The sequence below is a fragment of the Lacerta agilis genome, chromosome 6, assembly GCF_009819535.1.
Source record: "Lacerta agilis isolate rLacAgi1 chromosome 6, rLacAgi1.pri, whole genome shotgun sequence".
Classification (NCBI taxonomy): Eukaryota; Metazoa; Chordata; class Lepidosauria; order Squamata; family Lacertidae; genus Lacerta; species Lacerta agilis.
In genome coordinates this window covers 23,425,341-23,452,765 of record NC_046317.1, presented here as the reverse complement: position 1 = coordinate 23,452,765, position 27,425 = coordinate 23,425,341, and the positions used below count along the sequence as shown (strand labels likewise).

At 43.7% G+C, this 27,425-nt stretch overlaps 2 protein-coding genes across 2 annotated transcripts in view; both read left to right on the top strand.

The window, feature by feature from the left end:
• The first annotated feature begins 434 nt into the window (after nucleotides 1–434).
• On the top strand, nucleotides 435–22,835 carry EPHX4 (epoxide hydrolase 4). Its single transcript, XM_033151608.1, has 7 exons — nucleotides 435–814; nucleotides 6,892–6,977; nucleotides 14,536–14,693; nucleotides 17,418–17,546; nucleotides 19,667–19,770; nucleotides 20,483–20,631; nucleotides 21,895–22,835. Exons 1-7 carry the CDS (start codon nucleotides 617–619, stop codon nucleotides 22,124–22,126), a joined length of 1,056 nt encoding a protein of 351 aa, XP_033007499.1. The 5' UTR covers nucleotides 435–616; the 3' UTR covers nucleotides 22,127–22,835.
• Nucleotides 22,836–23,825: 990 nt separating this feature from the next.
• BTBD8 (BTB domain containing 8) overlaps nucleotides 23,826–27,425 on the top strand; it is a 43,988-nt gene continuing 40,388 nt past the window's right edge. The window contains exons 1-2 of the mRNA XM_033151099.1: nucleotides 23,826–24,057; nucleotides 26,379–26,576. Coding sequence (XP_033006990.1) covers nucleotides 23,903–24,057; nucleotides 26,379–26,576 — 353 coding nt within the window. The 5' untranslated portion in view covers nucleotides 23,826–23,902. The remainder of the gene's footprint in view (nucleotides 24,058–26,378; nucleotides 26,577–27,425) is intronic.

The following is a 27,425-nucleotide window of genomic DNA, read 5'->3' as shown; positions in this document are numbered from 1 at the left end:
CACGCACACCATTTGAATGGCAATGCCCATGAACGGGGGGGGGGGGAGGCTGGATGGAGCCCTACAAATATTTTATTGGAGGGGCAGAGTTGGCCCCAAGGAGTTGGCTCCTGCGGATCACCGCGCGACGAAGCAAAATACACTGAATGAAAAGCATTATTATTATTATTATTATTATTATTATTATTATTATTATTATTATGAACGCACACGCGACACGTAACGGCCCTCCTTCACACGTGCAGCCGGTCTGCGTCCAAGTAACGCGCCTGTGCACGTGCGAGCCGATCCTCCGCGCGCACGGCGCCCCTCTGATCCTGTGCGCGGCTTCTTCCTTCGGAGAGGCGAGCAAGGGCCGCGGGCTCGAGAGGCGACGTGCGCGCCTGCAGACGCGCGGGACTCCTCCTCGGTCTCTTTCGCCTTCCTCCCGCCTCTCCCCCCCCCCCCCCGTCTCTCCATCTGGTTCGGTCCTCGCGATGCCGTCGTCGGTTCGTGCCTCCCGCTGGCGCAGCCCATCTCTCCTCCGCTGAAGGGGGGGGGCAGCGGATGGAGAGATCGAGAGCGCGAGTCGCCTCTCCCGCTTCGTGCCTCCTCGCCTCGCTCTCCCGGCCGGCTCATGGTGACACTCCGGTCCGTGCTCTTCTGGGCTCTCGTGTACGCTTACTGCGGCCTGTGCGCCTGCAGGGAGCTGCTGAAACTTTTGTGGAGCCTCGGCACGAGGCCGGCCAAGACCTTCCAGTGGCTCATCCGGGAGAACCCGCCGGGCTGCCTCAACGACCCTTCCTGGGGGACTCACTGCTATGTCCGGATCAAGGTAAAGAGGAGCTTGCGGGGTGGGACGACGCCGTCCTCACGAGCTGTGGGGTCTGCGTGTCTGCGGGGAGGGAGCCTCGCTTCTGCTGCCCAGGGCGCAAAGGGGGCACTCGGTCGCCCTCTTCGTGGGAAAGGACGAGCACAGGCAGAAAGAGGCTTGCCTTGCTTTCCTCCTCTCTCCCTCTCTTTTTCTCCTTCCTTCCCTCCTTCCCAGTTCTGTGGCTGTTGGAAAACAAGGCAGAATGCAGCCCATAGAAAGGGTTGTGTTTGCTCCACAAACGCACACATTGCTGCAGATAGATGTGTGTACACACATGTCATCCTGTGCACACCCACACCCACCCACACAAACATATATATATATATATTTGGGGAGGCAGGGGGCGTTATGGAGGAGGCGGGCTTGCAAGCAGCAGTCCATTTCTGAGATGCAAACAGTGAGAATAAGCGAGCTCTCTGGTGTGTCCTGGTGTTGACAGACCCTGCATTTTGGTTGCGATGTGCCAAAACCTGGGTACAAAGCCATCGTGTGTGACTAGTCTTGACATTCCTGTCTGGAACAGATGCCCGCCCCCCCCCCCCGCCCCCCAAAGAGAGAGAAAGCCTTGAGAGGAAATGTGAATTTAAGCAACCGGTGTGCAGACATGAGAGGCAATGCATTTGAAGTGATTTGCAAACACGCTACTCAACCTTTCAGTAATTGCTTCAGGAAAAAGTCTGGGTGCTTAACCTAACTCCTGATTTGCCCGATCCTCTTAATCTCTGCAGGCACTGAGTAAAAGTCCAGTATCCGGTCCATATGTGGTATCTGGGGCAGAAGTTTTGGTGAGAAGGCAGCGGTGGCTCTATCTTATCAGATTTATTATAATTTAAAAATGCTTGCAGAGTAGGTACACTCTTCCAGCATGCACACTAAAAGGTCTGCGAGCCCACACTGGGAAGAGTTGAAATTGTCTAGTCTCGAGGCAGAAACTGTGGTGGCGCATGAATCAAATGTCATCTTTGAAGTGCAGAGGCCATGTCCTTGATTCTAGGTCCCAAATTGCTTCATAACTCTGACTTGCCCTGGATTCATCAACTCAGCATCATCAACTCAGGGAAGAAGGACATTGGTGGGAATAGTTTATTGATTCTTTTGCCCTTCCAAAATGATAAATACAAGATGCACTTAACTCGTCTACAATTGTTTGCAGGTTTCATTTTCTCATTAATAAAAAGTAGCCCATTAGTGTTCCCAGGAGCTGTGCAAAATGAAGACATAACATGCTCCTGCATACTGAAAAGAAATACAAGCTAGGTCAGAATGGCAAAACTAGTTGGTCATCTGAGCCAATCCACCCCACTGCTTCTAGTCCTACCCCATGGAGCATCAGAGAGCATGGTGTGCTCGACACCCCTTCAGATATTGGCCCCCATCATGCCTCACCTTAATATTTTCCTGCTGATCCTACCCAACTCTATCAAGCATATTCCTATGGCTTGATGCACGGATAGTGCTTAAGTAGAATTCCACATTGCATACGACTATTAGGGTGGCACAAATCAGAACTTCCTCATGTTGATTTCTTCCTCTCGGTTGCTCTTTGCCATGATATTACCATGCTGTACGCTTCCCCTGCCCCTGCCAGCACCAACCAAATGATGTGAGCCAATTCAGATGTGAGGATCACAACATGGGATTAAAGCATCCTACACGATGGGGTGGGGGACAACTTGGCACATGGAATCCACTTTCAGTGACATCCCCTGTGCTGTGTAGCAAGCGGTTCTGTCCTTTAAATGGTTCTGAAACCGTATCTTTCCATGCATTGATCCACTACCAAATGGAAGGAAAGGAACTTAGAGGAGCCTTGCCCATTCAGGCCAAAGTGCTTCTGAGTAGACCACAAACAGGACATGAGATCCAACGCATCCAGAAAAGTTAGGTTTGCGGGTTTCCTTGCAATTTGTTGGTAAGAGTTTGAAATGGAGTGATACTGACGATAATGACTCCTGTTAAGAACTTCACGCACTTGTTGTGAAACATTGGAAGAAAAATATATCGCAGAGTTGAAACTTCGATATGCACTTAATTTCTATAATGCAATTGAAATTTTCCCTAAGAAAATGAATTAGCAGTATATATCACAGCCTTGTAAGGTATGTAAAAGCACTCTTGATACTTTAAATTGAATTACCCACCCAGTCAGTCAGTGGTAGTAAAGTGCCCTTAACGACAATAGAAATAAATTATGTAGACTTAACAAAGGCTGTGGAGAAAATTCCTGTAAATGAAAGAATAGAGATTTCGAAATCTATAAAACCATAGCTAACTTGAAATTTTAGTGAGAAGTTCTTTTCATGTACATCTAAAATTAAGCAAGTTTTATTTATGGCGATAAAGTATTTAACAGCGAGTCATGTAGTCCCATGGACTGCAAAAAGATCAAACCTATCCATCCTTAAAGAAATCAGCCCTGAGTGCTCACGGGAAGGACAGATCCTGAAGTTGAGGCTCCAGTACTTTGGCCACCTCATGAGAAGAGAAGACTCCCTAGAAAAGACCCTGATGCTGGGAAAAATGGAGGGCACAAGGAGAAGGGGACGACAGAGGATGAGATGGTTGGACAGTGTTCTCGAAGCGACTAGCATGAGTTTGGCCAAACTACGAGAGGCAGTGAAGGATAGGCGTGCCTGGCATGCTCTGGTCCATGGGGTCACGGAGAGTCGGACACAACAACAACATGTAGCTATTATTCTAAAACTTAGGACACATGCCAATATCTAGAACCCGATGCAAATAAATTTGCACTGCGATTTATTTCCCTTGCGCTGAAATGAACGAAGCAAGTTTTGCAGCCATAAGAGCTCTGTAAGATGAGGGAGAACCTCTCTCTGGAAGGGTGGCTGGGCTGCAAGGCTGGGGCACTCCCATTCCAGGAAGCACCCTGTTTGAGTGAGTACAAGCGTGCCGTTAAATAGAACTTGCCATGGTTTGTTCTTGTGGCAGGACTGCTAGCCACTTGGCAGCCATAGAACCAGCAAAGTGTCAAGTTAACCCCCACTTGCGGGAGTGCCAGCTTGGCCCCACAATCGTGGGTGCCAGGGGCCGTGGGTACCATATAGTGTGCATGGTCCTGGAGCCGAAATTTGTGGGTGCTTAGGCACCCCAGGGCCCCAGGGAGTCGGCACTTAATGACCACATGCCTCCACCACTGCCTCATTTTGTCCTCAGGGAAAGGTGCTGGGTGTCCTCTCACATGCAGCAGTATTCAGAAGTGCACACTGGCTGTCTCCAGTGAACTACTTCTTAAGCTGCTGCTGCTGCTGCATACTTTATCAGCTAATTGCATGTTGATTTGACCATCAATCTCATCATCTGTCTTGCAGTGGCACTTCAGGCCTACTGACTTTTTTTTGTAAAATAAATTAAGTGCCTCTTGAATATTAATTCATTGAATAAAGGCATGAAGCACCGTTCCACATACCAGTCAGTCTGGGCTGCTCATGATGTGGGTGGGATAGGGCCTTCTCTGTAGTAGTGCCCCAGCTACGGAATCCTCCCCAGCCCTCCTGGTAGCATGGATGAATACAATATTGCTTCCATCACTTGGTAAAACACACACTTGCTCTCCTAGCCGTTGCATGTTTTGTTGGGTTGCTTTATGAAATTGTTTTGTATTGTTCTGCTGGTTAATGAATTTAAATTTTAATGAGTTGTTTTATGTAGCTGTTGGAATCCACTCTCTGAACACGAGGTGATGAAAAGTGGTCCATAAATGCAAAAGAAAAAGAAAAAATACAATGTGATTTTTTGTTTGTTGCAAAACAGCTTTGGAGATGGGAGGGATAGATGCACAACATCACAGATGCTAGCCAATCAGCTCTTGGCAGAGTTGCTTTCTGCATGGAGAGGGAAATGTTTGTCGAAAGATAATGTTTAGAGCTCTTCAGCTGGAGAAGAAAATTTTCATGTCACTTCTGTTTTGCTTGTTTTTTTTCTTGATAACAGCTTATTCCATTAGTTCCAAGAATATTTATAGAATTAATTAAGTGCATATAAGGAGGAAGGATTAGTTTATGATTAGTTTTGCAAGCATGGCTTTTCCTACATGGAACTCTGGGAATTGTCGTTTTGAGAAGGAATAACTGGAGGGCAGGAATGGAGAACCTGTGACACAATATTGCTGGACAACAATCCCCACCATTCCTCACCATTGGCCATGAAGGTTGGGGCTGATGGGACTTGGATTCCACAAACATGAGCAGAGCTACCCTTTCCTACTGTAAGGAATCTGCCAACATCTTTACAATTCAGCTGTGAGGGAGTGAGGAGAAGACAGGTCATATACACTGGCTTTAAAATGCCCTTGGCTTTACTGCTTGGAGAAACCTTAGTTCCCAAGCGCTTTACCAATTTTGCCACAGGATTCATTTCACCGCGACTTCAAAATAATGAAGCGGCAGCCACATCAACCTCTCTCAATTATCCAGAGCCATGTTCTTGCACTGCAGCTGAGTGCTCGCCTCTCACAGCTGGCTGATGTCAAGCATGAAATGAAGAGAGGCTCTCAAGATAGTTGCTAACAGACAAGGATCCACAGCGCCTGGCTGGTGTCCTTATTAGCACTCTCAGCAGAGAGCTTGTTTGTTGATCTGAAATAGTATGAGAAGTAATGTGACAACCGGTTGAAGTAGAAGTTTGCCTGACACCACTATGGCCCTATTAAGGCTTCGGCGGAAAGCCAGAACAGTTGCAGTGTCCAACCTAGGGTACGTACACACCGGCTTAATTTTGCAAAAGCCAGTGCTCCTGATAAAGCGACAGAGGACAGGTGTCTGCAGCATATTTCATAACAAGCTCCAATTAGCTCTCTTTTCCAGGTGTTGCCTGTCATCCCTGCCTGAACCAGAAACAAGGAACTGCATAAATCCTTTTAAGTGCTTACTTGATTTGTGCAAAGTCGCCATAAAGTGGAACGTACCCAAGTTCCTCCTCCTCTGTTCCTCCCATGCTCCTCAACCCTCCTTGGAAATACCTGGATGCACGTCCACAAATAGCACAAGAATCCATAAAACGAGGAGTTGTGAAATAGTCCTGCTAAGGTGCAGACAGACAGCAAATATTCCTGGAGGTGGGGACAGTGTGCTCTCAAGTAAGTTTGACCAGTCCGATGCCGTGTGATGGAGAGCCTGGCGTGAATATTAGAACGGTCAGTCGGTTAGAGAAATCTTAACTAATATTGTGCATATATTTTCAGGGTTTGTTTTAGATGATGACCTCATGTGGCACACTAGGCACCAAGGGGAAGGGAAGAATGCACACAGAAGGTCTCATGTTCGACATCCCTGGAAAAGACCCCTTCCCAAAGAGCCACTGCTGGTACAGTTGTACCTCGGAAGCTGAACGAAATACATTCCGGAAGCCCGTTCGACTTCCAAAAGGTTCGGAAACCAAGGCGCAGCTTCCAATTGGCTGCAGGAAGCTTCTGCAGCCAATCGGAAGCCGCGGAACCCACGTTGGACATTCGGGTTCCAAAGAACGTTTGCAGACTGGAACACTCACTTCTGGGTTTGCGGCGTTCGGGAGACAAAACGTTCGACTTCCGAGGTACGACAGTACTGAGCTACCAGACTAATGATTTGATTCAGTACAAAGCAGCTTTCTATATTCCTATTCCTTTCTGTATGTGAGAGAGGAGAAAGGTCTCAGAAATTGCCTATCTTCCACCCACTCTGAAAGTACTTACATTAGAAAATAATTAACATTTTTAAAAGACCACTGCTCAGCTAATTGGAGGCCCCCTTTTCATTGGTCTGAAGCTTTTAAACCGGTGAGGCATTGTATCCTTGTTTATCACTCCACCTTCAGTGATAATGCAGCCGAACCCATCAAGAAATGAAAGGGAGAGAGTTGAAAGAAAACATGACAGCATGTTCTTTGTCTTATGGATGCAGAGAAATACTGGACTGCTGCAACTTTCCGTGTGACTCTTGAGAAGCACGAAATTCAAGCTATCTTTGAACAAAGCTCTTCTCGATTCCTGAACATCTATCCGTGAATATAAAAACACAACTTGTCTTCTCTTTCACTTCCAGGATTCCGGGTTAAGATTCCACTATGTGGCTGCTGGAGAGAGGGGCAAACCGCTTATGCTTCTTCTTCATGGCTTTCCGGAGTTCTGGTAAAACTCTTCCTTTACGTTAGTTTTATGCCACATACGCTTCTGTTTACATGAACTACATATGCAAGATCAATATCCATGTGTGTTTCGCTACAGTTATTATTAATCTGTAGAGGCACCAGCTTCCCTTCAAAATCGGGGAGCCCCGACGTGACGTCATGTGATGTCTTAATATTGAGGCGGACACAGTTCCCTCAAAAAACCAACATGGGGGGGGGGCAAAACTGCCTCGGCCCCTAGGAGTCAGCACCTATGAATCTGTGTCCTGCTTTTGTCCAAGAACTCTTAAATTAGTAGCTATTGTATTGGTAATCAAGGCATGGTAACTTATTACCCATACATGTTGCACATAGCAGACGGGGACCTAAATCCAAAAGAATTGTCTACCCCCTACCTGAAAATTTGATATCTGTATGTGTACTTGAAAGGCAATCAAGGTCTGTGTGTATAGGAGTGCAAATTAAACCTTATCAAAGTTGTTTTGCAAGGATGGGGGACCCACGGCTTTCCACGTGTTGTTGGAGTTCATCTCCCATCATTCCCACCCAACAGTGGTCAGGGATGAAGGGAGTTGTATCCCAGCAACATCTCTGGAAGAGCACCGCCCCTGTGCTGTTGTTTCGTTATATGACTCCAATTCACTTTATCTGTGGATTTTGCCCTATTAGTTATATTTTATACAGGGGTGCCAACTTGAGAAAAATATTGGGGGCGGGCGGTAATCCCCCCCCATAATCAACCATGTGATGTGGTGCATGCACACCATTTGAACGGCAATGCCCATCATTTTGGGGGAACAGCCCCCTAAAATATTTTATTGGGGGGGGGGGGCAAAGCCCCTAGGAGTTGGCTCCAATGGTTTTATAAATGCCACAAAAGGCTATAGCTTCAAATGTAAAGTATTTGCTGTCCAAAATTTGTCCCCCCCCCACATTTTTATTAAAGAGAAAACATTTTTTTTAAAAAAATCCTGAGTTGTAACAAAGGAAAGGAAAGTTAGAGAAAAAAGGGCACTAACTTACCATTTGTGTTCTAACATATTAAAAGTTACCTACTTTCCCATAAATCTATCAATCTGCATTCCTAAGAAACAATAATAATAAAATACAAAGTAATACTGTACGAACTTAAATAAGAGAGCAAACATGAAGGGGTTGAGGATAGCATATTCTATCACATATTAACCAAAGTCACGTTGCTATTCTTTTTTTATATTTACAATGGAAAACTTCATTCTAAGTTTTTTTAAAAAAGAAAGAAAAAAGTCAGGCATCCCAAATACCAGCAAATACCTAAAAGAAACACTCTGAAGTATCTACCAGTTAATCAGGAACTGATCTTCTACCAGCCTAGGGGCCAAACCAAATATGTGTGGTGAGGATCTACCTGTTTGGGCCACTCTAGACAACCTGTTTATAGTGTGTTCATCCTGATTTGCTTGTAAAGATTATGTGGAGGTTACATTATAGCCAATCTTTACTGAGCATTTGTGTTTATTTGTTTCCAGGGCAGTTACACAACAATAAGCATTTGTTCTACATCCTACATTCTGATTTACAGGGTGTTTATACATCTTCCTGTTAAGTCATTCCTCCCCACTTTTTAATGCATTTCACTTTCCAAACCATTGATTTTCTCAAAAAATGGATTTGTTGCAAAACAGTGACACTCTGGAGGCACCCTATGTTTGCCGCTATATGGTGGAAGTGAAATACCTAAGTTGGCTGTCCCTGACCAAATTATAAAGTTACAACCTTTAATGATTCCAGCAACTTTAAAACGGAGAAAGAAGATACACATTTGCCCTCGACAATTCATAACCTCCCACTCTTGTTCCACTCTCCAGCATCCCAGCAGGTTAAATTGGAGTGCATGGGGATGGGAGCAAAACTCACCCACTTCACCTAAACATTTACCTCCCCACGCATTAATTTGTACCCCCAACAAGCCAGCTAAGATGTTGGAAGTGACGTCAGCGGGGGGGGGGGCATCTTAAAGGAGCAAAACACGGGGAAGGCTCTGGTTCTCTGGGACCACTTTATTCCCTAGACCAGGGTTTTCCAAACTTGGGTCTCCCACTGTTTTTGGACTACAACTCCCATCATCCCTAGCTAGCAGGACCAGTGGTTAGGGATGATGGGAAGTGTAGTCCAAAAACAGCAGGAGAGAGACCCAAAGTTTGGGAAACCCTGGTCTAGGGAATAATTGTGGGTCTGAAAGTGTGTTTTGCCATACAAACTGATCCATCACTGTGGGGTGACATTGATCGTCTAGGCGCCAACTTCTGGTAAGGGTTTCACAAATGCATAGCTGCATGTTAAGTCCTGTACTAAATTAAAAAGTGAGCTATAAAATGAAAGTTTGGAATAGTTCTGTTTCATATGACTTGAAGGGATTTTTCTCTTCCTTACTTGTGAAATTTGGCCATAACTTGATTAAAATTTGATAGGGCCCAGATAAAATTGCCTCATCAGCTGGGTAGATGACCATCCCTGGTTGACAATATGGCTTGTAGCTTATGTATCTAACTAGTTTAATGGAATTGAACAATTTGCTATATAGGTCAACATTAACATAACAGCGCAGTTCACATGGGTGCTATTTTTTTAAAAAAAAGTATTAAAATAATTTATGAGGTTAAAAATATGTATGATTGACTGTGGGAGAATCATGGCATAAAGTACTCCAGCTAAAAATACCATAGTTATCTATGCAGATTGTATTTAGGATGCTGTTGCCTTTTATTGAAACAAAAAGATGAAATGATCACTGAAGAGCATTTCAAAGTGCCTGAAAAACTTCCACTTTTAAAGAGTGAAAACAAGTTATGCAAGAGTAACTCGTATGTACAAAATGGTTTAGCAACTTGTTTCAAGGTTAAAGTTTGGGCAAACAAAATAAATAGTCAAAATAAACTGATACAGAGAAGATGAGAGGGCAAAATTAGCTGATTACACACACCATTGACTTTGTAAAAACAAAATAAAAAATAAAAAAAATCCTTTCTATGGGTAAAAGCAGCCTGGCCAGTGGTTAGAGAGGGAAACAGAAAGATTCTGAGCTTCTCCCAGAGATAGCTATGATTTATTTATTTTACATAACTGACATGCTATAAATGGGTTTGCAGAAAATAGGACGGGCTTCTCATGAACAGCATTTATAGGGCGATTGGCCCCTGCCTCACAGTTTAAACAACAACAACAACAACAACAACAACAGGGCTCTGGGAAAATTGGGAGTGGGACTGAAAAAGACATCATTGTGTTTCCTGAGCACTGCATATTTGGGAAGAAGAGGGGGAATGTGGGGCCTTTGAAAACTGGACCCCCCCCAAAAATAAATAGCACCTCCAACGAAAAGAAAATCTATACTTTGGACTATGCAACAATTTATTCAGGGTTTAAAATAATAGAGAGAGAAAGGCAAACAGGATGTGAAGAGAAATGCAAGATCCTTTTCAAACTATTTTTTTTAAAAAGAAGCTTTTAAAAATGTTTTAAATTATTCAAAGTGGTCCCCCCCCATCCCAGCTTGTCATGGCCGTTCAGTGACAATGGAAACTGATGGGCAATTAGGCTGCTCTTTGTCCAAGCCATCTTAGAATGCACTTTGAGTCGCCCACCTGACAGGATGTGTTTTCAGAACAGTTTTGTGATGGAGAAGACTCCTTTGTGCACGGATGGCAGCACTGCATCAAGATATCTGGGTTTTTTACGCGGATCATCTCCATGCAAATAGAAATCTATAAAGGTCTGGTGTTGGGTGTTTTGGAGTGTTGTTGCTGCTGTTGTTTTCATGTGCCAGTCTTAGATCTCAGAAAATTTCTGTGTAGATGAAAAGCACAGCTTTATAGCACACACTGTTGTATGCAGAAATGCCCTTACTCAATCCCCAAACACAGCCCTCCAGATGTTTTGGGACTACAACTCCCATCATCCCTAGCTAACAGGACCAGTGGTCAGGGATGATGGGAATTGTAGTCCCAAAACATCTGGAGGGCCAAGTTTGGGGGGTGGCTGCCCTAGCATCTCTACTTAGAGAAGGGAGGTGAAAAATGGGAGCACCCAGAAGAAGAGAGGTGGGGGCCCTGGGAGGAGTAGGGATGTGAGTGACCATAAGGAGAGGGGGAAACAGCCATGAAGAGGGGTGTGTGAGAGAGGAAAAAACCCAGCCAGAGAAAGAGATTGGGGTTTGTGTGAGAGAGTTGGCTATTAGGGAAAGAGGATTGCAGAGAAAGAGGTGGGTTGGGTTGGCAGAGGCGAAATGAGTGAATTGAGAGTTAAGGGATGTACGTATTATCATTTACTCCTGTTCCAGTGTGCTCCCACCACTGCTGCTTAAAACCGAGCGAACATGACGTTAGCCACAATATATATGCATCCTGTAGTTTCTCTAGAAATAGGATGCATTTCCCCTTCAAATCAGCTTCCATCCGACTTGAAAACTCAAGCCGCAGTTAAGTTCAGCCGTAACGTGCGTGCAGAAGACAGCTCCCTTCAGTAGCAGTTTAGGGGGTTGCAGACATGGGGGAACAAAACAGGCAATGCTTACGGAACGACCACCACACCCTCCCTGGTGTGCACAGCAAGCGTTAGTGCGACTTGAATCACAGTGAGGGGAAACGACTTTGCACCATTTTAAGCTACTAATGTGTACATACCGTTTACTGAAGAGGAACTGATTTGAGGCAGATGCTGGGTGAGTAATGCATTTGGGAGGAATTTATCAGATGGCGTTCTTCCTATTGATCTTGGGTGAACAAAGTAATTTTAGAGGAATGGGTTTGGAGGTGATTGGGGGAAAATAATGAGCTTGCTCTCTGTGAAACTGGTGTTCTGCTGGAACTGAAAATTGTAGACTCAAAGGAATGATTTTGTGTTTTTTTGAACGCAGAGTCTACCTTTGCCTGGTTTTAAGCTTCACCAGTTTGACTTCCATTAAATGGGTGTGCTTCATTGTGCTAGTAACATTTGTGACTAATCACATCCACAGTTGCCATTTTATGACTGACCATGCCTCCATGGTAGCCATTTTTGCAATAATGTCCACAACACTTTCTTAAAATTCCAAATGTGCCTTTGGGCTGAAAAGATTGAGATCTTTGCATACTTTCCTGTGCAACCTGGAAATTTCAAAGTTCTATAATTCTACAGGCATAATCATATGTAAGTGAGGCTCTTCTCCTTGCTAACAACAAGGCAGTTATATATGCTTAAATGACCAGATGGTGTATAGTACATTATTATTAGCTTTTGTTGCAATAGAATTCATTGCTACACACCGTATATAGCACCTTCCAGGATCCTTTTAATCTTTACCCCTTTGTTATCCAGTCATAGTCAATTATATGTTTAAATGAGTAATATTCTAACTCAGGCTATATGTGCTTATTAAATTCATTTTTCTTATTAACTTCCTAAAATATAATATATTTTGAGCGGTTCTACCCAGGTACTGCTGGTGAAATTATATGGGAGTACTAAATCACTGACAGCTGTTAATCTTCATCATAAGAGGCAGCGGAGATTGACTGAAGAAGAACTGATTGAAAAATATAGCAGGAATAAAAAAAACCCCACAGCATTTTGGTTAATTTGCTGCACGTATTACACCTTCTTTTGAGCTGGAGAGCGAACAAGTTTTCTTGCTTTTTATCTTCTGAAAAAGAGCGAAACTTTATCCATCAGATTACTCCTGAGGCCGAATTCTTCTGGTCCAGATAGTCCTTTGCTTGTTTGTTGTTGTTGTTTTAAAAGGCAAAAAAGATGAGAAAGAAAGCTTTATTCTTACATTATCGAAGTCAATTCAGTACCCTTTTTAAAGATGCCCAGGGCTACTATAAAGACATACTTTAGCCACATTCATTCCTGTATTTACTCACACAGATATTTCATGAGAGCAAAATGGTAGGGGAAGGCAATGGCCCAGAAATGTCCTCCTTCAAACGGGATACTTCTGGCTGCATCCGTTCCCCAGATTAGGGCAGAAAGTCTACGAAATTTTCATGAGGCAGAGCAAAGAGGAGCAGCTGATTCCCCACTGAAGTGGCTGTGTTAACAGTACAGCAATGAAGCATTTTCCTCTTGATGACAGAATACTGGAATCTTGCTTACAAATGGGAATATTTGGGGTCATTCCCTCCCCCCCCCCGGCAATAGGTAACCAGAGCATACCAGAATCAGACAAAGACTCATACGTCTAGCGCTAGTTCAGCAAACAATGGCGCAGGTTTCCAGAGAAAGCCCCTTGGCCCAAAAGTTGTTTTGCTTTCAGATGACCCGCAGCTCTCTCCTCCCATCTCCAAATTCAAAATTATCAAATTGGCTCCAAGCTGCTATTCTGTACGACCTCACACAAACTTCAGGCTTCCTCTATATGACTTCCCTCGACCCCTCACAACTCAAATCAGGAGTATTAAACTAGCGAGAATTACCTGGAGAGAGATTCCCATGTATCAGAAGACTGTCTCCCATAACTAGCTTCCATTGATCATCCTGAACGATTAGCAATGCATCAAACTAACAAATGATGATGATTTCAGGCTCAGGAAGCAGGAAGACAAGAATTTTTTTTAAAAGTATGGGAAATGTTTATAATGTATATACAAAATCATTGTAAACAGGTTAAAACATTAGCAGGGTTTTAAATGCACTTGTAATGTAATGGAAACGACAGATAATTTAGGAAGATGGAAATCTTAGAGAAGTATTGATATGCAGATGAAAACAGAATTAAGAGGACCCATGGATGGGATGGGGGGGGAGTCAGGAGATTCAGAGTAATCTTGATACGTGAATGTGTAAGATATTTGGATGTAACTTTATCATTATTCTTTATTGTTTCTTTTTCTTTTTTAACATTGGAAATCAAATTTCAAAATTACAATCAATCAATCAATAACTCTCAGCATCCATAACAAGACAGCTTTACTAAAGGTGTAGGGACATTGTAGTTACATTCTGCATTGGGCACTGGGGTTAGGCTAGATCAGGGGTCAGCAAACTTTTTCAGCAGGGGGCCGGTCCACTGTCCCTCAGACCTTGTGGTGGGCCGGACTATTTTTTTTGGGGGGGGGGAAATGAACGAATTCCTATGCCCCACAAATAACCCAGAGATGCATTTTAAATAAAAGGACACATTCTACTCATGTAAAAACACACTGATTCCTGGACTGTCCACGGGCCGGATTTAAAAGGCGACTGGGCCAGATCTGGCCCCCGGGCCTTAGTTTGCCTACCCATGAGCAGATGATAGCCAACTCTGTATTTCTGTGAGGTAAAGTGATGCCTTGTTCATGCTGTGAATGTATCACCTTGTTCTGAGTCGTTTTGATCTGATGCAGCAAGATCAATATTGCGGGTTTTTGCTTCTGTGCAGTTTTTGTTTCTTCTTTTTTTTTAAAAAAAAATGCTGGTATAACATCTTTCTTGAATTCAGGTTTGTGATCTTTTATGTTTCTGGTGTGAACTGCTTTTCTAAAAATAAGGTAAAGCAGCTTATCAACCTTTAGTTTTTTTAAAAAAATACTAGGAAGTAAAACATTTTTCTTCTTTAATAGGTACTCCTGGCGTCATCAAATGCGGGAATTTAAGAGCGAATACCGAGTTGTGGCCTTGGATTTGAGAGGTTACGGAGAAACTGATGCTCCTGCCCAGAGAGAGAATTACAAGCTAGACTGCCTGATTACAGATATAAAGGATATATTGGAGTCTCTTGGTGTGTTAATAGCATCCAAGCTGCCCAGCTTATAATAATCCTAAAAGGGGGAACGATAACATTTCCCCTTTAACAATTTCTCCTTTAAATATGACTGTTCATGTGTGGAGTGCAGGCTATTTTTCTTAATTTAAATCTTAATTCAGGAAAATGTGCGTGGATTTTTAAAAGCCGTGATTCTTGAGCTGTTTATCAAAAAATTCCTTACTTGAAAGGGTCAACACATGCAGTGCTCACATGCTGGGCCCAGTAGAAAGCCAGCCAGAAAACATTTACTCCAGGTAGAGCATTTGTTGCACGGAAACTACAATTTATCCTGCAGCAAATCCGCATTGTTTTGCCAATGGGAAAACGTAATTCCTGCCCACACCCTGAGCAAATGTAGTTTCAGTGGGGAAGATGACTGTAATTTGTTTACAGGCACTTACTGATTTGATGGCCAGCACCGCAGCTTTCCCCAACCTACGTAAATTCTTGGATGACTGCTTAAGCAGAAACAAAATTTAAAAAATTCCTTCCAGTAGCACCTTAGAGACCAACTAAGTTTGTTCTTGGTATGAGCTTTCGTGTGCATGCACACTTCTTCAGATACACACGAAAGCTCATACCAAGAACAAACCTAGTTGGTCTCTAAGGTGCTACTGGAAGGATTTTTTTTTTTTTGTTTCAACTATGGCAGAGGATGAGATGGTTGGACAGTGTTCTTGAAGCTACTAACATGAGTTTGGCCAAACTGCGAGAGACAGTGAAGGATAGGCGTGCCTGGCGTGCTCTGGTCCATGGGGTCACGAAGAGTCGGACACGACTGAACGACTGAACAACAACAACATGGCAGACCAACGTGGCTACCTACCTGCTTAAGCAGAGAAAAACTCCTTTCCCTCAGCTTCCTCAAGGGTTCTGCTTTCTCATTCTTCTTTGCTGGAATACAGTCTTTTGATATGCCCCCCTCCCTAAAAAAGGGGAGCTGTGCATGTGTGGGAATGAAAAGCAGGAAGGCTATCTCCACATAGCAAGACTATCCCTGCCCTCAACAAAACAACATACAAATGAGTTGCTTGCAAATATTGTATTTGCGATAAAAGAAAGCACATATTTGTGGGGATACGGAGCCTAAGGTAAATCCAGGTAGATGTTAAGCGACTGGAAAAGGCAAAACGTTTCTATCTGTCGTACCAACAGACAGATAGGAAACCACAGCAAGCATCTCGATCAGTAAGACGGAAGGTTGTAAAAGGGGCTTCGTTTTTCATCCTACCAGCAATCCCCATAACCCATCCTGCCCAGCCCTGTTGCTTGATCAGCCCTGGCACCTTCATTTCCATACCTGTCCCTGTTAATAATAGCCCTTTGCTTGCTTCATTGAGTCCCACCACGCTTCTCAATGATGCTTTGGCTCCTGGTCTTGACGCGACTTCTATTTATTCACCCCCAGCTCAAATGGATTCCTGGCACACTGGGGTCTGCGGCCTTGATGCCATCTTGGGCCCTGCCTTGCTTTCCAATAAGCAAGTTGGTGGGATCTCCAGAGTTGCGTTCTTGACATCCGAATCCCCTGTTCATGCCACATCAGAACAGGGGCAGTCTATCTCTAATCAATCCTCCTGCTAGCTTCGTTCATCAGATATGTCCAGTGACCATCTATTTGTGAAAGTATTGACATTTTACAGCTGTGGTGCCAGTGCTGTAGAATGGGGTCCTTCTAAAACTGAGGAACGGTGACTTCGGCTGCGTTCCTGAAGAGTACCGAAACCTTTCCCCTACGTAGCCTTTTGTGACTTCTTCCTAGAGCAGGGGTGGGGAACCTGCAGCCCTCCACATGTCATGGGACCTCAACTCCCCTTGCCTCAGGTAGCATGGCTAATGATCAGGGATGATGGGAATTGTAGCAACATCTGGAGGGCCACAGGTTCCCCACCCTTCCCTCAAGGGAATTTTCTGGTACTGGCTGATGCATTTTCTTGTAATTTTTTAAAAAATCTGTTTTTCCTGGTTGTATATTATTGCAGCCTTATTCCCCCAAGCCTTGATGTTATAAGTTGATAAAGGGATGTGGTTGGTGCTGTTGTCTAAACCACTGAGCCTCTTGGGCTTGCCGATCAGAAGGTTGGCGGTTCAAATCTGCACAACAGGGTGAGCTCCCGTTGCTCTGTCCCAGCTTCTGCCAACCTAGCAGTTCGGAAGCAGCCATTGCAAGTAGATAAATAGGTATCGCTGTGGCGGGAAGGTAAACAGCATTTCTGTGTGCTCTGGTTTCTGCCACATTGTTCCGTTGCGCCAGGAGCAGTCTAGTCATGCTGGCCACATGACCTGGAAAAGCTGTCTGCAGACAAACACCGGCTCCCTCGGCATGAAAAGCGAGATGAGTGCCTTTGACTGGACTTAACCGTCCAGGGGTCCTTTACCTTTACCGTATAAGTTGATCTAAAACACATGCTGGAATATATTTATATAAAAACTCCAGCTATGAAGGGGGGGGAAGGGCTCTTAAGAAATTTCCCACCTTGTTGCTATGTTGTATCCCGTGATTCTGAAAGCAGTTTATTAATAGAAGTGCCCACCTAATGTGGTATGAATATAATTTGCCAGGAGGGGGGGGGGAATAGAATTGAGATGTTGCTACCAAGCATACTGCAACTTCTACTGTCATTCCCTTTGATGTGATAATGTATTTGGATGTAACTGCTGGTAAACAACTATCAGAAATCTATTTTTAAATAACAGGGTACAGCAAGTGTGTGCTGATTGGTCACGACTGGGGTGGAATGATTGCTTGGCTAGCTGCTATTTGTTACCCAGAAATGGTGACGAAGCTGATTGTTGTGAATTTTCCCCATCCTTCAGTTTTTACAGGTAAGTTTTTGGGATCCAATGTTTTATCTGTCTGTAGCATTCTCATCTTTAAGCAGAAATGTGTGGTGCTGTTTTTTTCTAGAAAAAGAGGTGTCGGAGCTCAACACAAACTTTTTCCTTGTTCTCTTAGAATGGGGGGGGGAGCCCCAGTGCCAAGTTAAGAACAGAGTGGATTTGAATTGGAAGAATAAACATACCCAGGTGCCACAAGCCATTAAAGAAAATGGTAGAGCAAACTGCTTCAGAAACATAAGTACATAAAAACAGCCATGTTTGTTCAGACCAGAGGCCCATCTAAGTCAGTATTCTGCTCACTCAGTGGCTCACCAATAGGAAATATTCACACCTACATGTGCTGAGCACAATGGAACTCTCCCACTTGCAACTCCCAGTAGCTGCTTTTCAGAGGTACATAGGGTGCACCTCGTTTTTAGAGGAGGAAACAAGAAAAAAAATATTTTTCTGGTTTTCCTCCTCTAAAAGCCCTGCTTTTTTGAGGATCAGCTAAAAGTTTTGCAGCTTTTTTGCAAAGGGAAAAGCGCTGTTTTTTTGAGGATCAGCTAAAAGTTTTGTAGCTTTTTTGCAAAGGGAGAAGCCCTGGTTTTTTGAGGATCGGCTAAAAGTTTTGCAGCTTTTTTGCAAAGGGGGAAAAGCAAAGAGGAAAAGCCCCGTTTTTATGGGGTTCAACTCACATTTCTGCAGCTTCTAATACATAGACAGATAATTACAAAATTATTGTGAGGTTTAATAAGTTAACTGTTTATATTTGGATGACTTTTCTGCTCTACTTTATAGGAAGGAGAAAAATAATCATTTCCTTAATAAGAATTTAAGCAATTTATTTAACTAAAACAATAACATTATAGCATATGTATCTATGTTTGTTAACTGACGTGGTTAAACAATTTTTTAAAAAAAACTTAGACTGAGTTTTAGCACACATGAAAAACTTAAAACAAATCCTTATTTCCTGATGAATAGCCTTTGGACTACAATGTAACATAAATAGAAAACTATCTTTAGAAAGATTTTCCCTCCAAAAGCATTTTATTTTAAAAATCTGTTTTAAATTTTAAAAATCCGATTTTTTTTTTTTTAAAAAAAACATTGATTTTTATCCACCCTGTCAGAGATTGAACATACAGTACAAAGTGTCATGACGTTTCCGAGCACAATTCAAAGTGTTGGTGTTGACCTTTAAAGCCCTAAACGGCCTCGGTCCTGTATACCTGAAGGAGCGTCTCCACCCCCATCATTCAGCCCGGACACTGAGATCCAGCGCCGAGGGCCTTCTGGCGGTTCCCTCACTGCGAGAAGCAAAACTACAGGGAACCAGGCAGAGGGCCTTCTCGGTAGTGGCGCCCGCCCTGTGGAACGCCCTCCCGTCAGAAGTCAAGGGAATAAACAACTACCTGACATTCAGAAAATACCTAAAGGCAGCCCTGTTTAGGGAAGTTTTTAATTTGTGACTCTGTATTGTATTTTGGTATTTGTTGGAGGCCGCCCAGAGTGGCTGGGGAGACCCGGCCAGATGGGCGGGGTATAAATAAATTATTATTATTATTATTATTATTATTATTATTATTATTATTATTATTATTATTATGACTAATAGGCATCGATAGCCCACATGGTCTGAATGAAAGGGAGGTTCAAGTCTGCAGGACCTAAGATTGCCATATTTCAAAAAGCAAAAACCAGCTTTTTAAAAGACTTGCCTAATTCAGGACAAAGCGCTACCCCTTAGCATTTCTGTCTTCTCTTCCTCTTGCTTCTGTAAGATTAAGGAAAAAATAAGGTTTATGAGCTGCGATCCTAAGTGCAGTTCCTAGAGAATAAGCCTCAGGAAACGTGATTGGACTTCCTTTCTGGGTAAACGTGCATAGGATTGTCTGCAACATTACTAATTCCTAGGTACAAAGGATATTAACCTTTTATCGTAATTCAAAATCACCAGCTTTTCATTTCAGTCCACAGGTATGTTTCCCTTTTCATTTTCATTTATTTGCCTTTCCACAAAATTGTGCCCAAAGTGCCTCACAGCATATGAAATAAGCCATAATAAATACACCAAGCTAAAAACAACAACAACAACCCCAAACATGTCTTTTCTTTTCAAGAATACATTCTACGACATCCATCACAAATGATTAAATCTGCCTACTACTACTTCTTCCAAATGCCATGGTTTCCTGAACTTATGTTTACGATAAATGATTTTAAGGTAAGTGTGCCGAGAGAGAGAATTTGTGTCACTTATGGAAATGTTGCTGTGCAGAAGGGACAGGTCCACAAAATTGGTCCACATTTATCAACTTTGCAGTCTCCAAAACAATATGCAAATTGAAACAGACCTATCCTTCAAAATTCGCACTTACCCCAATTTTGCAATGCAGTTCTCTAACTAGTATTTACAAAGACACATATTTATGGGGAAAGTGCACCTGAAAATGAAAGTATTCATGAAAATAATATACAGAAATGCATGATATTAGGGAAAATGACAAAAATTTGTGCAAAACTGCATATGAAAATGTGTTTCTCGTGTGGATTTTTTTTAAAATAAAAAATGCTAATTGCTGCAAAATGTGGAAAATTGAAGATTGGGGGGAAATGAGAAACGGGGAAAACTGAAATTGAAATACCCTTCCATACTTATTCAGCATAGCCTGTTCTCACCTTGCTTCGATAGTTTTTTTACGTAATCAACTGGGGGTTAATTTTTTGGAAATAACATACTTCTGCAAAGTTGGGGGTTCCACTGAGGCTGCTGTTGCCACCTTATTGTCCATAACTTCTGAAGGTGGGAAATAGAGGTATGATAACGAAAGAAGAATTAATATAAAGCCAATGAGAGACAATTACAGTGCTTATGAATAAGAACTGTCTAGTAATTTAGGACAGATTTAATACTTGTTACTTATTTGTTGCCATAGATTCTGAAAAGCCTCTTTCCTGGCCAGTCAAGTGGAACTGGAAGGAAAGGTTGCAGGCTAACAGCGGAAGATATTGAAGCTTACCTGTATGTATTCTCCCAACCAGGCGCACTAACCGGCCCCATTAACCACTATAGAAACCTTTTCAGGTCAGTCTATTGCTCTTTGATCAATCACATAATACGAGCCACTGTTCACAAGCACAACCTAGAGGTGTTCGGGTACAGAGTATGGCTTAATTTAGGTGCAGAAGTCATTACCATGCACTGGACATGCGTACAGAAACATAGTCACTTCTCACAGCTTGTGTAAGAGATAAAATGGGAGTGTATGGTGGCCTTATTGTGAATCTTCTACCCTGAAACTCAGTTCAGATTCTCTGAAATGCCTCTCAGGCGTGGGGGAGGAAGGAGAAAACTAGTTTGGAAATGGATGTTCAGCCATTGGGGATCTGACTTTTCTTAATTTGAAATTATCTAAAGGAGGAGGGTGGTAAATGTTATGTATGCAGGCAGCGTAGGAGAAGCCCAGGCTGCATGCATGCCATTGCAGGCCTACGCCTTGATGCCTCCTGGAGCTCAGGAGCTTCAGCTGCAGAACAAAAGACGGGAAGGATTCTAAAATGCTCCAATGGTATTTGCTGGTAGCTGGCAAGCAGCCAATCCCTGCTGCGATAGGGCCAGTGTTGTGATTTGCTAGTTGCAGCATAAGGCAACCTATCACAGGCCGGCTGGGCCGGCTTAAGGGGTATATATAATGGGCCAAGTGCCCCCATTTGTCATTCTTGATCCTGATGCGTCATTAAATTCTCTTGAGCTGAACCTAGGCCTTGAGTCCTGCTCGAACCCACCTACCCTTCAGTAATGTCACTTGAAAGTTGCGGTCTAATTTGCCTTTCATACAGGATGAGTTTATATGAAGTGAAAAGCCCTGTTTTCCTTAGTTCCTTATAAATATGTCCTCATGTGGCATAACAGGGATATAGGCTGATAACCAACTGTGCCACACTTGCCTAGTGGACTTCTGCTTGTGCAAATAGCACTCCCCGTTCCTGCCTTCCCATGTGCTCCCAAAATCCGCTCCATAGGGTTCCCCAACCCTCTGGATCAGATGGGGGATGCATTGCCGCAAGAGAGAGAAAGGAGCGGTCCAATTCTGGTCACACAAAGCTAGTAGTAGCCCCAGATTGTATTTTGTATCCCTACCTGAATCGAAGGAAGGTAGGCCCAGATAAACATGGGAGTGCGGAAATATATACAGACCTGTGTCCACACTGGCTACACAAGTTAGCCTGATTTCAGGTTGGATTTCTCTTGGTGGATTGGAGTGACAGACTATGAAATGGGATTAAACCTGATCCATTTGTCCCGATTTTTAAAATAATATCTTTATTTTCTTTTATTTTTTTAAAGTTGTCTGCCTCTGCAGCACCATGAGGTCACCATGCCCACTCTGTTGCTGTGGGGAGAAAAAGATCCCTTTATGGAGGTTGAGATGGCAGAAATCACAAGGATTTATGTAAAAAATCAGTTTAGACTTACGATTCTGTCTGAAGCCAGCCACTGGCTCCAACAAGATCAGCCTGACATCGTGAACAAGTTGATATGGACTTTCTTGAAAGAAGAGTCAAGAAAAAGAGAGTGACTGTTGTTTTTTTGCTGGCACAATCTAAATGTTAAAATTAATTGTGATCAGGGCCATATTTGCAGCAAACCTTAGACCTGAGCTCTGCTAGAGAAAATGTTTTTCAATGTACTGTACGTATTGATGCCAATGTTATTACAAGAAGGTGGTGTAAGACTCTGTAATGTTAATGTTGGTTTTACCTGTATTCTGTATTTTGCACATGAAACACTTGCCTTAAAAATGTTTGTGCTTGTACAATAAGGAACTCATAGAAAGTTGCTTAGTTTTGGTTACTCACTTGCTTTAAAATTCTAATGTGTGGTGCCTTTAACAAATTTATAATGATGAATCAGTGCAGGGGTACCAGATGTAAAAGAAGTTATTATTGGTATGATGATCAATTTTCATTCTACTGGTTGGAATTTTTTTTACTGTATTTTTACCATTAAAAATGTTAACAGGTCTTTTGGTCTACATATTACTGCAAAAGCCTAAAGAAAAGAAAACTTGTGTCTGGGCACATTTTGAGATCCTAAAGTGACAAATCAGATGTAATTGTGCTAAGTTGATAGCTGCTTGTCCGGTGATGTAAACTGGGGAAAAAACCTAGGATGTATACACATAGTGTTTCAACAACTAAAATAGAGAATGAAGAACTCCAATGATGACTTATGTATCCTAGTATTTGCCTTGTTCTAATAAACTGCAACTGACATGGTGCCCTGTACCCAGCTCTTTATAGTGAGTTTTCTAAATGTATGACAGAAAACATGATGTATCCATTCACGATTGGTTGGCTCCTTTGTGGTATCATTATCCCAATTACTCGGGCAGCATTCCCCATCATAATCCCCTCTTGCTGTGGGACTGTAACCTATCTGCACCATACATTTCAAGCGGTATCATACCAGTGATGCCTTCCCCAAAGAATTATGGGAAGTGTAGTTTGTTAAGGTTGCTGCTGGTTGCTAGGAGGCTATTCTTCACAAAACTACAAGTTTAAATGGGTTAATGATCCATACCTCCTCCCAGGGAATTCTGGGCACTGACGCTCTGTGAAGGAAATTGGTGTCTCCTAAGAACTCTGGACTCTTAACAAAGTTAGGGCTGCCGTATATGTCAAAGTCTGAATTGACATGGGGGGGGGGGCGGTTCCAAAAGGGCGCTTTGTCCTGGATCAATGAAAAAACATGTTTTTTGGGGGGAACGCTCAACCACTTCCGGATCTTATTTTTTTTTTTTGTTTAGGTTTTTTTTTTTTTTACTTTATGAAAGACGACAACCCTAAACAAAGCACTTCACTGTAATCTAGCTAACTTGGCGTCAGATCAGCGTAATTCAAACACCATCCATCTCTACTTCGCTTCTGCCATGTCCCAATGACACCCCTGCCAGCTTTTCTATACGAGTCCGCGGCTCCGGATCACCAGGATCCTTCCGTAGCCAAGCCCCGCCGCCCCCTTCGTTTTCTCCCTGCCTCCACCCGGACCAAACCACGTGCGCCCCAGGATGGTAAATAACACGGAGGCAGGGCTCGACGGAGAGCCGCTTCGCGATTGGTCTTCTCTTTCCCGCTGCCCAATGAGGCGAAGGAAAGGGGTGGGCCTTTTCTCGGGCCCCCGCTTCTAAACAGAAGGCGAGAGTTTCGAGACGCTCCCTTCGCCGAGCGCCGGTTGCGGCGTGGGAGAGACAAAGCGGAGCGTGAGCGGCGGCGGCGGCGGCGGCGGCGGCGCAGCAGCTCTCAGGGACCGACGGCTAATTCTGAGCCGGAAGTTGGGCTGCCTGGCCGGCTTCATGGCGCGCTGGGGCGGCGGCGCCTTGTCTAAGGGCCCCGCGAGGGCCGCGGAAAGAGAAGGGAAAGGCGACGGCCGCGGCGGCGAGAAGGCCCCGTCCGAGAGGCGGAGGCTGAAGGAGGCGGTGGCTGAGCGGCTGAGGCAGGATGTGGAGAGGTAGGGGGAGACCCCAACATGGTCGAGCGCTTTCTTTTAGGAAACCACCCAAATGATGGAGCTTATTTTAAGGAAACCATCGGAATTATTGAGCTTTTTTTTCTTTTTTAAGGAAAACCCCCAAATTGTGGAAATTCTTTTTAGGAAGGCCCCAAAATTGTGGAGACTTTTCTTTTAGGAAGGCCCCAAAGTTGTTACAAAAACACCAACAAAACACTTGATTGACTTGTGTTTCCACCTTTTGGGAAACCCCCCCCCCTGTCAGTTCAGCCCCTTTGAAATCCCAGTACTGTCAGGGAAATGCAGACATGTGGCAGCCCTAGACTTGGTACAAGGAAGTGGGGGGGGGGGAATGCACTCACCTTCAGGCCAATCCGCACGATGCCCTTAGCATCACTAAACCCTGGTGTGGCTCTTCCCATGTGCTGGTTGCTTAGGAGAGGGGTGTGTGGGAAGTAACAGCGCAGGCAGTCCCAACATGCACGTGACCCCTCCCCCCTGGCGTCTGCTAGTTTCGCCGCCCCCCACCCCATTTTCTTCTTAAATCCCCCAAGGTGTTTGTAATGCACGGATAGAAACATTGAAGTATAAAAGCACTGCAATTTCTCCATTATAATATAACGTAAGCAAATAAAGACTGTTATTAGTGCAATTAACTGAGCTTTTTTATGGAGACTACCAGGCATAGGTGCCAACTCACTGGGTGCCCAAGTACCCACAAAATTCCCCATGAAGGGGCCGGGCACCCACAAATTTACCAGGTTTTTTTCCCCTTAATCACAGAATCATACAATTGTAGAGTTGGAAAGTACCATGAGAGTCATCTAGTCCAACTCCCTACAATGCAGGAATCTTTTGCCCAATGTGGCGTTTTGAACTCATGATTCCGAGATTAAGAGCCTCCTGTGCTATCGTCTGAGCTATTCCAGCTGATGGAATAATTGTTCCTCCCTGGGGACTAATTGCTAGGGGATGCCCTTCTGGGACCTGTTTTTCCATCAGTGATTTGGAAAGAACTTTCTGTCAAGGAGGAGGTCGCTATCCTGTGTCCTCCCTCCAAGCTTCTAATAATTCGCACGTAGGGAACAGGTTTTCAGGCTCTATTGGCATCTTCTCTTGTACCAGCTGTCAAACAGCAGCCTAATCTACAGTGTGTTCTCTCCTCCCCTCGGCAGGTTAACTCGAAGATTTATAAGGGCTGGGGAATGCTGGCAGCCAGCCAGCCCCATCACCTGCTCCCACTTTGGGGACTAATTGTTATCACCTGCCTGAGGGGCCCCACCCAGCGATACTTGTTTACAGAATCACTACTTCATGACACTTTCATTCTCCACTCCTTGGAGAAAGTCACAATTTTCAAGATTTGAGAAAAAGCAAGGGCTTCAGCATGCTCCAAGTAGGCCCACTGAAATAATGGGGCATAAGTAGTCGTCACGGCTAACTTAAATCCCATTGATTTCAGTGGGTCTGTTCTTGGCATGTCTGAGCTCCTGTCTGCATGATACATTTAAAGCAGCATCATACCACATTAAACAGCCACGGCCTCCCCCAAAGAATTCTGGGAGCTGTAGCTGGTTCAGAATTGCGTATAGTCACTAGGAGACCCATATTGCCCTCCCAGAGCTCCAATTCTTAGAGTAGATAAACAATCGGTTCTTCCCAGGGCACGCTGTGCAGTGTCTCAGCAAGAAAAAAATCTCCCTGCCTCACCTGCTCTCTGAAGCTACAGCTTTCCCAGTAGCTGATCAGAAATGAAAGGCAAAGAAAGAAAGAAATTGCAAGTCTTAGAATAGCAAGAAGCTGGGGGAGAGAAAATACGGGAGAGGAAGTGAGTTTCGCAATGGGCCTGGTTGTTTGTATTATCGAACAGCCGGATGTGAGTCTGATCTAGTGCTGGTGCCAGGTTTGGGGTTGCTGTTGGGCAAAATCTCTGTGGGGGACCCTTCTGTAAGTTGCTCACTTCCTTTTCCTTCCAGTGCACAATTGCATGCGCCTTTTCTCAGGATCTTGTCTGTGCAGCTGTCCTGAAGGAAAAATTAAGCAGAAGGCACTGTGGCTTGCTCTTGTCAGCTCACACAGGTGAACAGGACAGCAAGGAGGAATAGGAGGGCACCTCCACAGGTTGGTATGTGCCTCAGCAGGTGGCCAGTCATCCTGGCTCTTGGTGCCACCCCTGTCCCAGCTCATTCAGTGCCACCTACCATCTGGGTAGCTGGTTTTGGGAGGATGGAAAGTGAGCAAGCATAGCACTTTGTTTTAGACATTCAAGAAAGAAACATTTTGAGCTCAATGTGTGATGCTATCTCTGTTGTGTTTCACAGGCTTCTTAAAGAAGAAATCCAAACTGATGTCACTTTCCGTGTTGGAGGTGCTCTCTTCCGAGCTCACAAGGGAGTGCTTCTAGCAAGAGTTCCCGATTTTTTCTCCCATGTTGCTGGAAGAGTGTTAAACAGTCCAAACCATGGTGAAGTTTTGAATCTGGAGAATTTGGAACCCTCTGAATTTAAAACATTCCTGCAGTAAGTTTCCACTCTCACCTGCCCCCTTGAAAAACGTAGTTCGAGCCAGTATTGTGATAGATCTGGTGACAGTTAAGAAACCTGGTAGTTTTGATGGCAGGCCATCAGTTTGTCCAATTATAATGGTTCTCTAGACATCAAGGAATGAGCCTGATACTTAGATTGGAGAACAAGGAATTTGGGAAGAGTGAGTTTTCCCACCCACCCCACTCTGATATGTTAAAAGAATGCTGCCCCACCTTTTTTAACACTAGATATGAACCCATAACCAATCATCAACATACCAGAATATATTTTTGATACATCAGTTTCTTAATATTTGGCAATATGAAATTAGGAGGGAGGAAGCGAAAGTGGAGGTAAAAGGGGTAGCTGACAGAGTAATAGCCAGCAAGTTGTAAGAGTGTACTTAACTGCAAGATGATTTTGGGATACTCTTAGTACTCATGAATTAAATGGAAAGAGGTGTGATTTCCATTGAGTAACAATCGTCTGCTTTCTCTGTGAAACTGCTTTTCCTCATGCCTACTGGCTAATTAGATGACTTTGTTAAAAAGGTTGTTTTTTCATTAGAGATGCTTCTTGTATGTGGGAGAGAAACTCTTCTCTTTCTTGGCATTTTAAATGTTTTTTTACCAAGGATATATGAAAGAGCTATAATGTCTATTCTACATTTTCTGCAAACTTATGCTCACTACTTGAGAGTAAGTGTGTGACTTGGGGAGCAACCCTAAGACCCTGGCTATCACACATTGTGGCAATTAGTTCCATAAATAAATTACATACTGTGAGAAAGTATTTTTCTTTTGTCTGTACCGAATTTACCGCCCATCAATTTTATTGGGTGAT

Bases quoted from the DNA above. Each gene is read 5' to 3' on its own strand.
- EPHX4 (XM_033151608.1), top strand. From the start codon at position 617: ATGGTGACACTCCGGTCCGTGCTCTTCTGGGCTCTCGTGTACGCTTAC. The intron at 815-6,891 runs GTAAAGAGGAGC...TTTCACTTCCAG, and splicing joins ACTGCTATGTCCGGATCAAG to GATTCCGGGTTAAGATTCCA. The intron at 20,632-21,894 runs GTCAGTCTATTG...ATTTTTTTAAAG, and splicing joins CACTATAGAAACCTTTTCAG to TTGTCTGCCTCTGCAGCACC.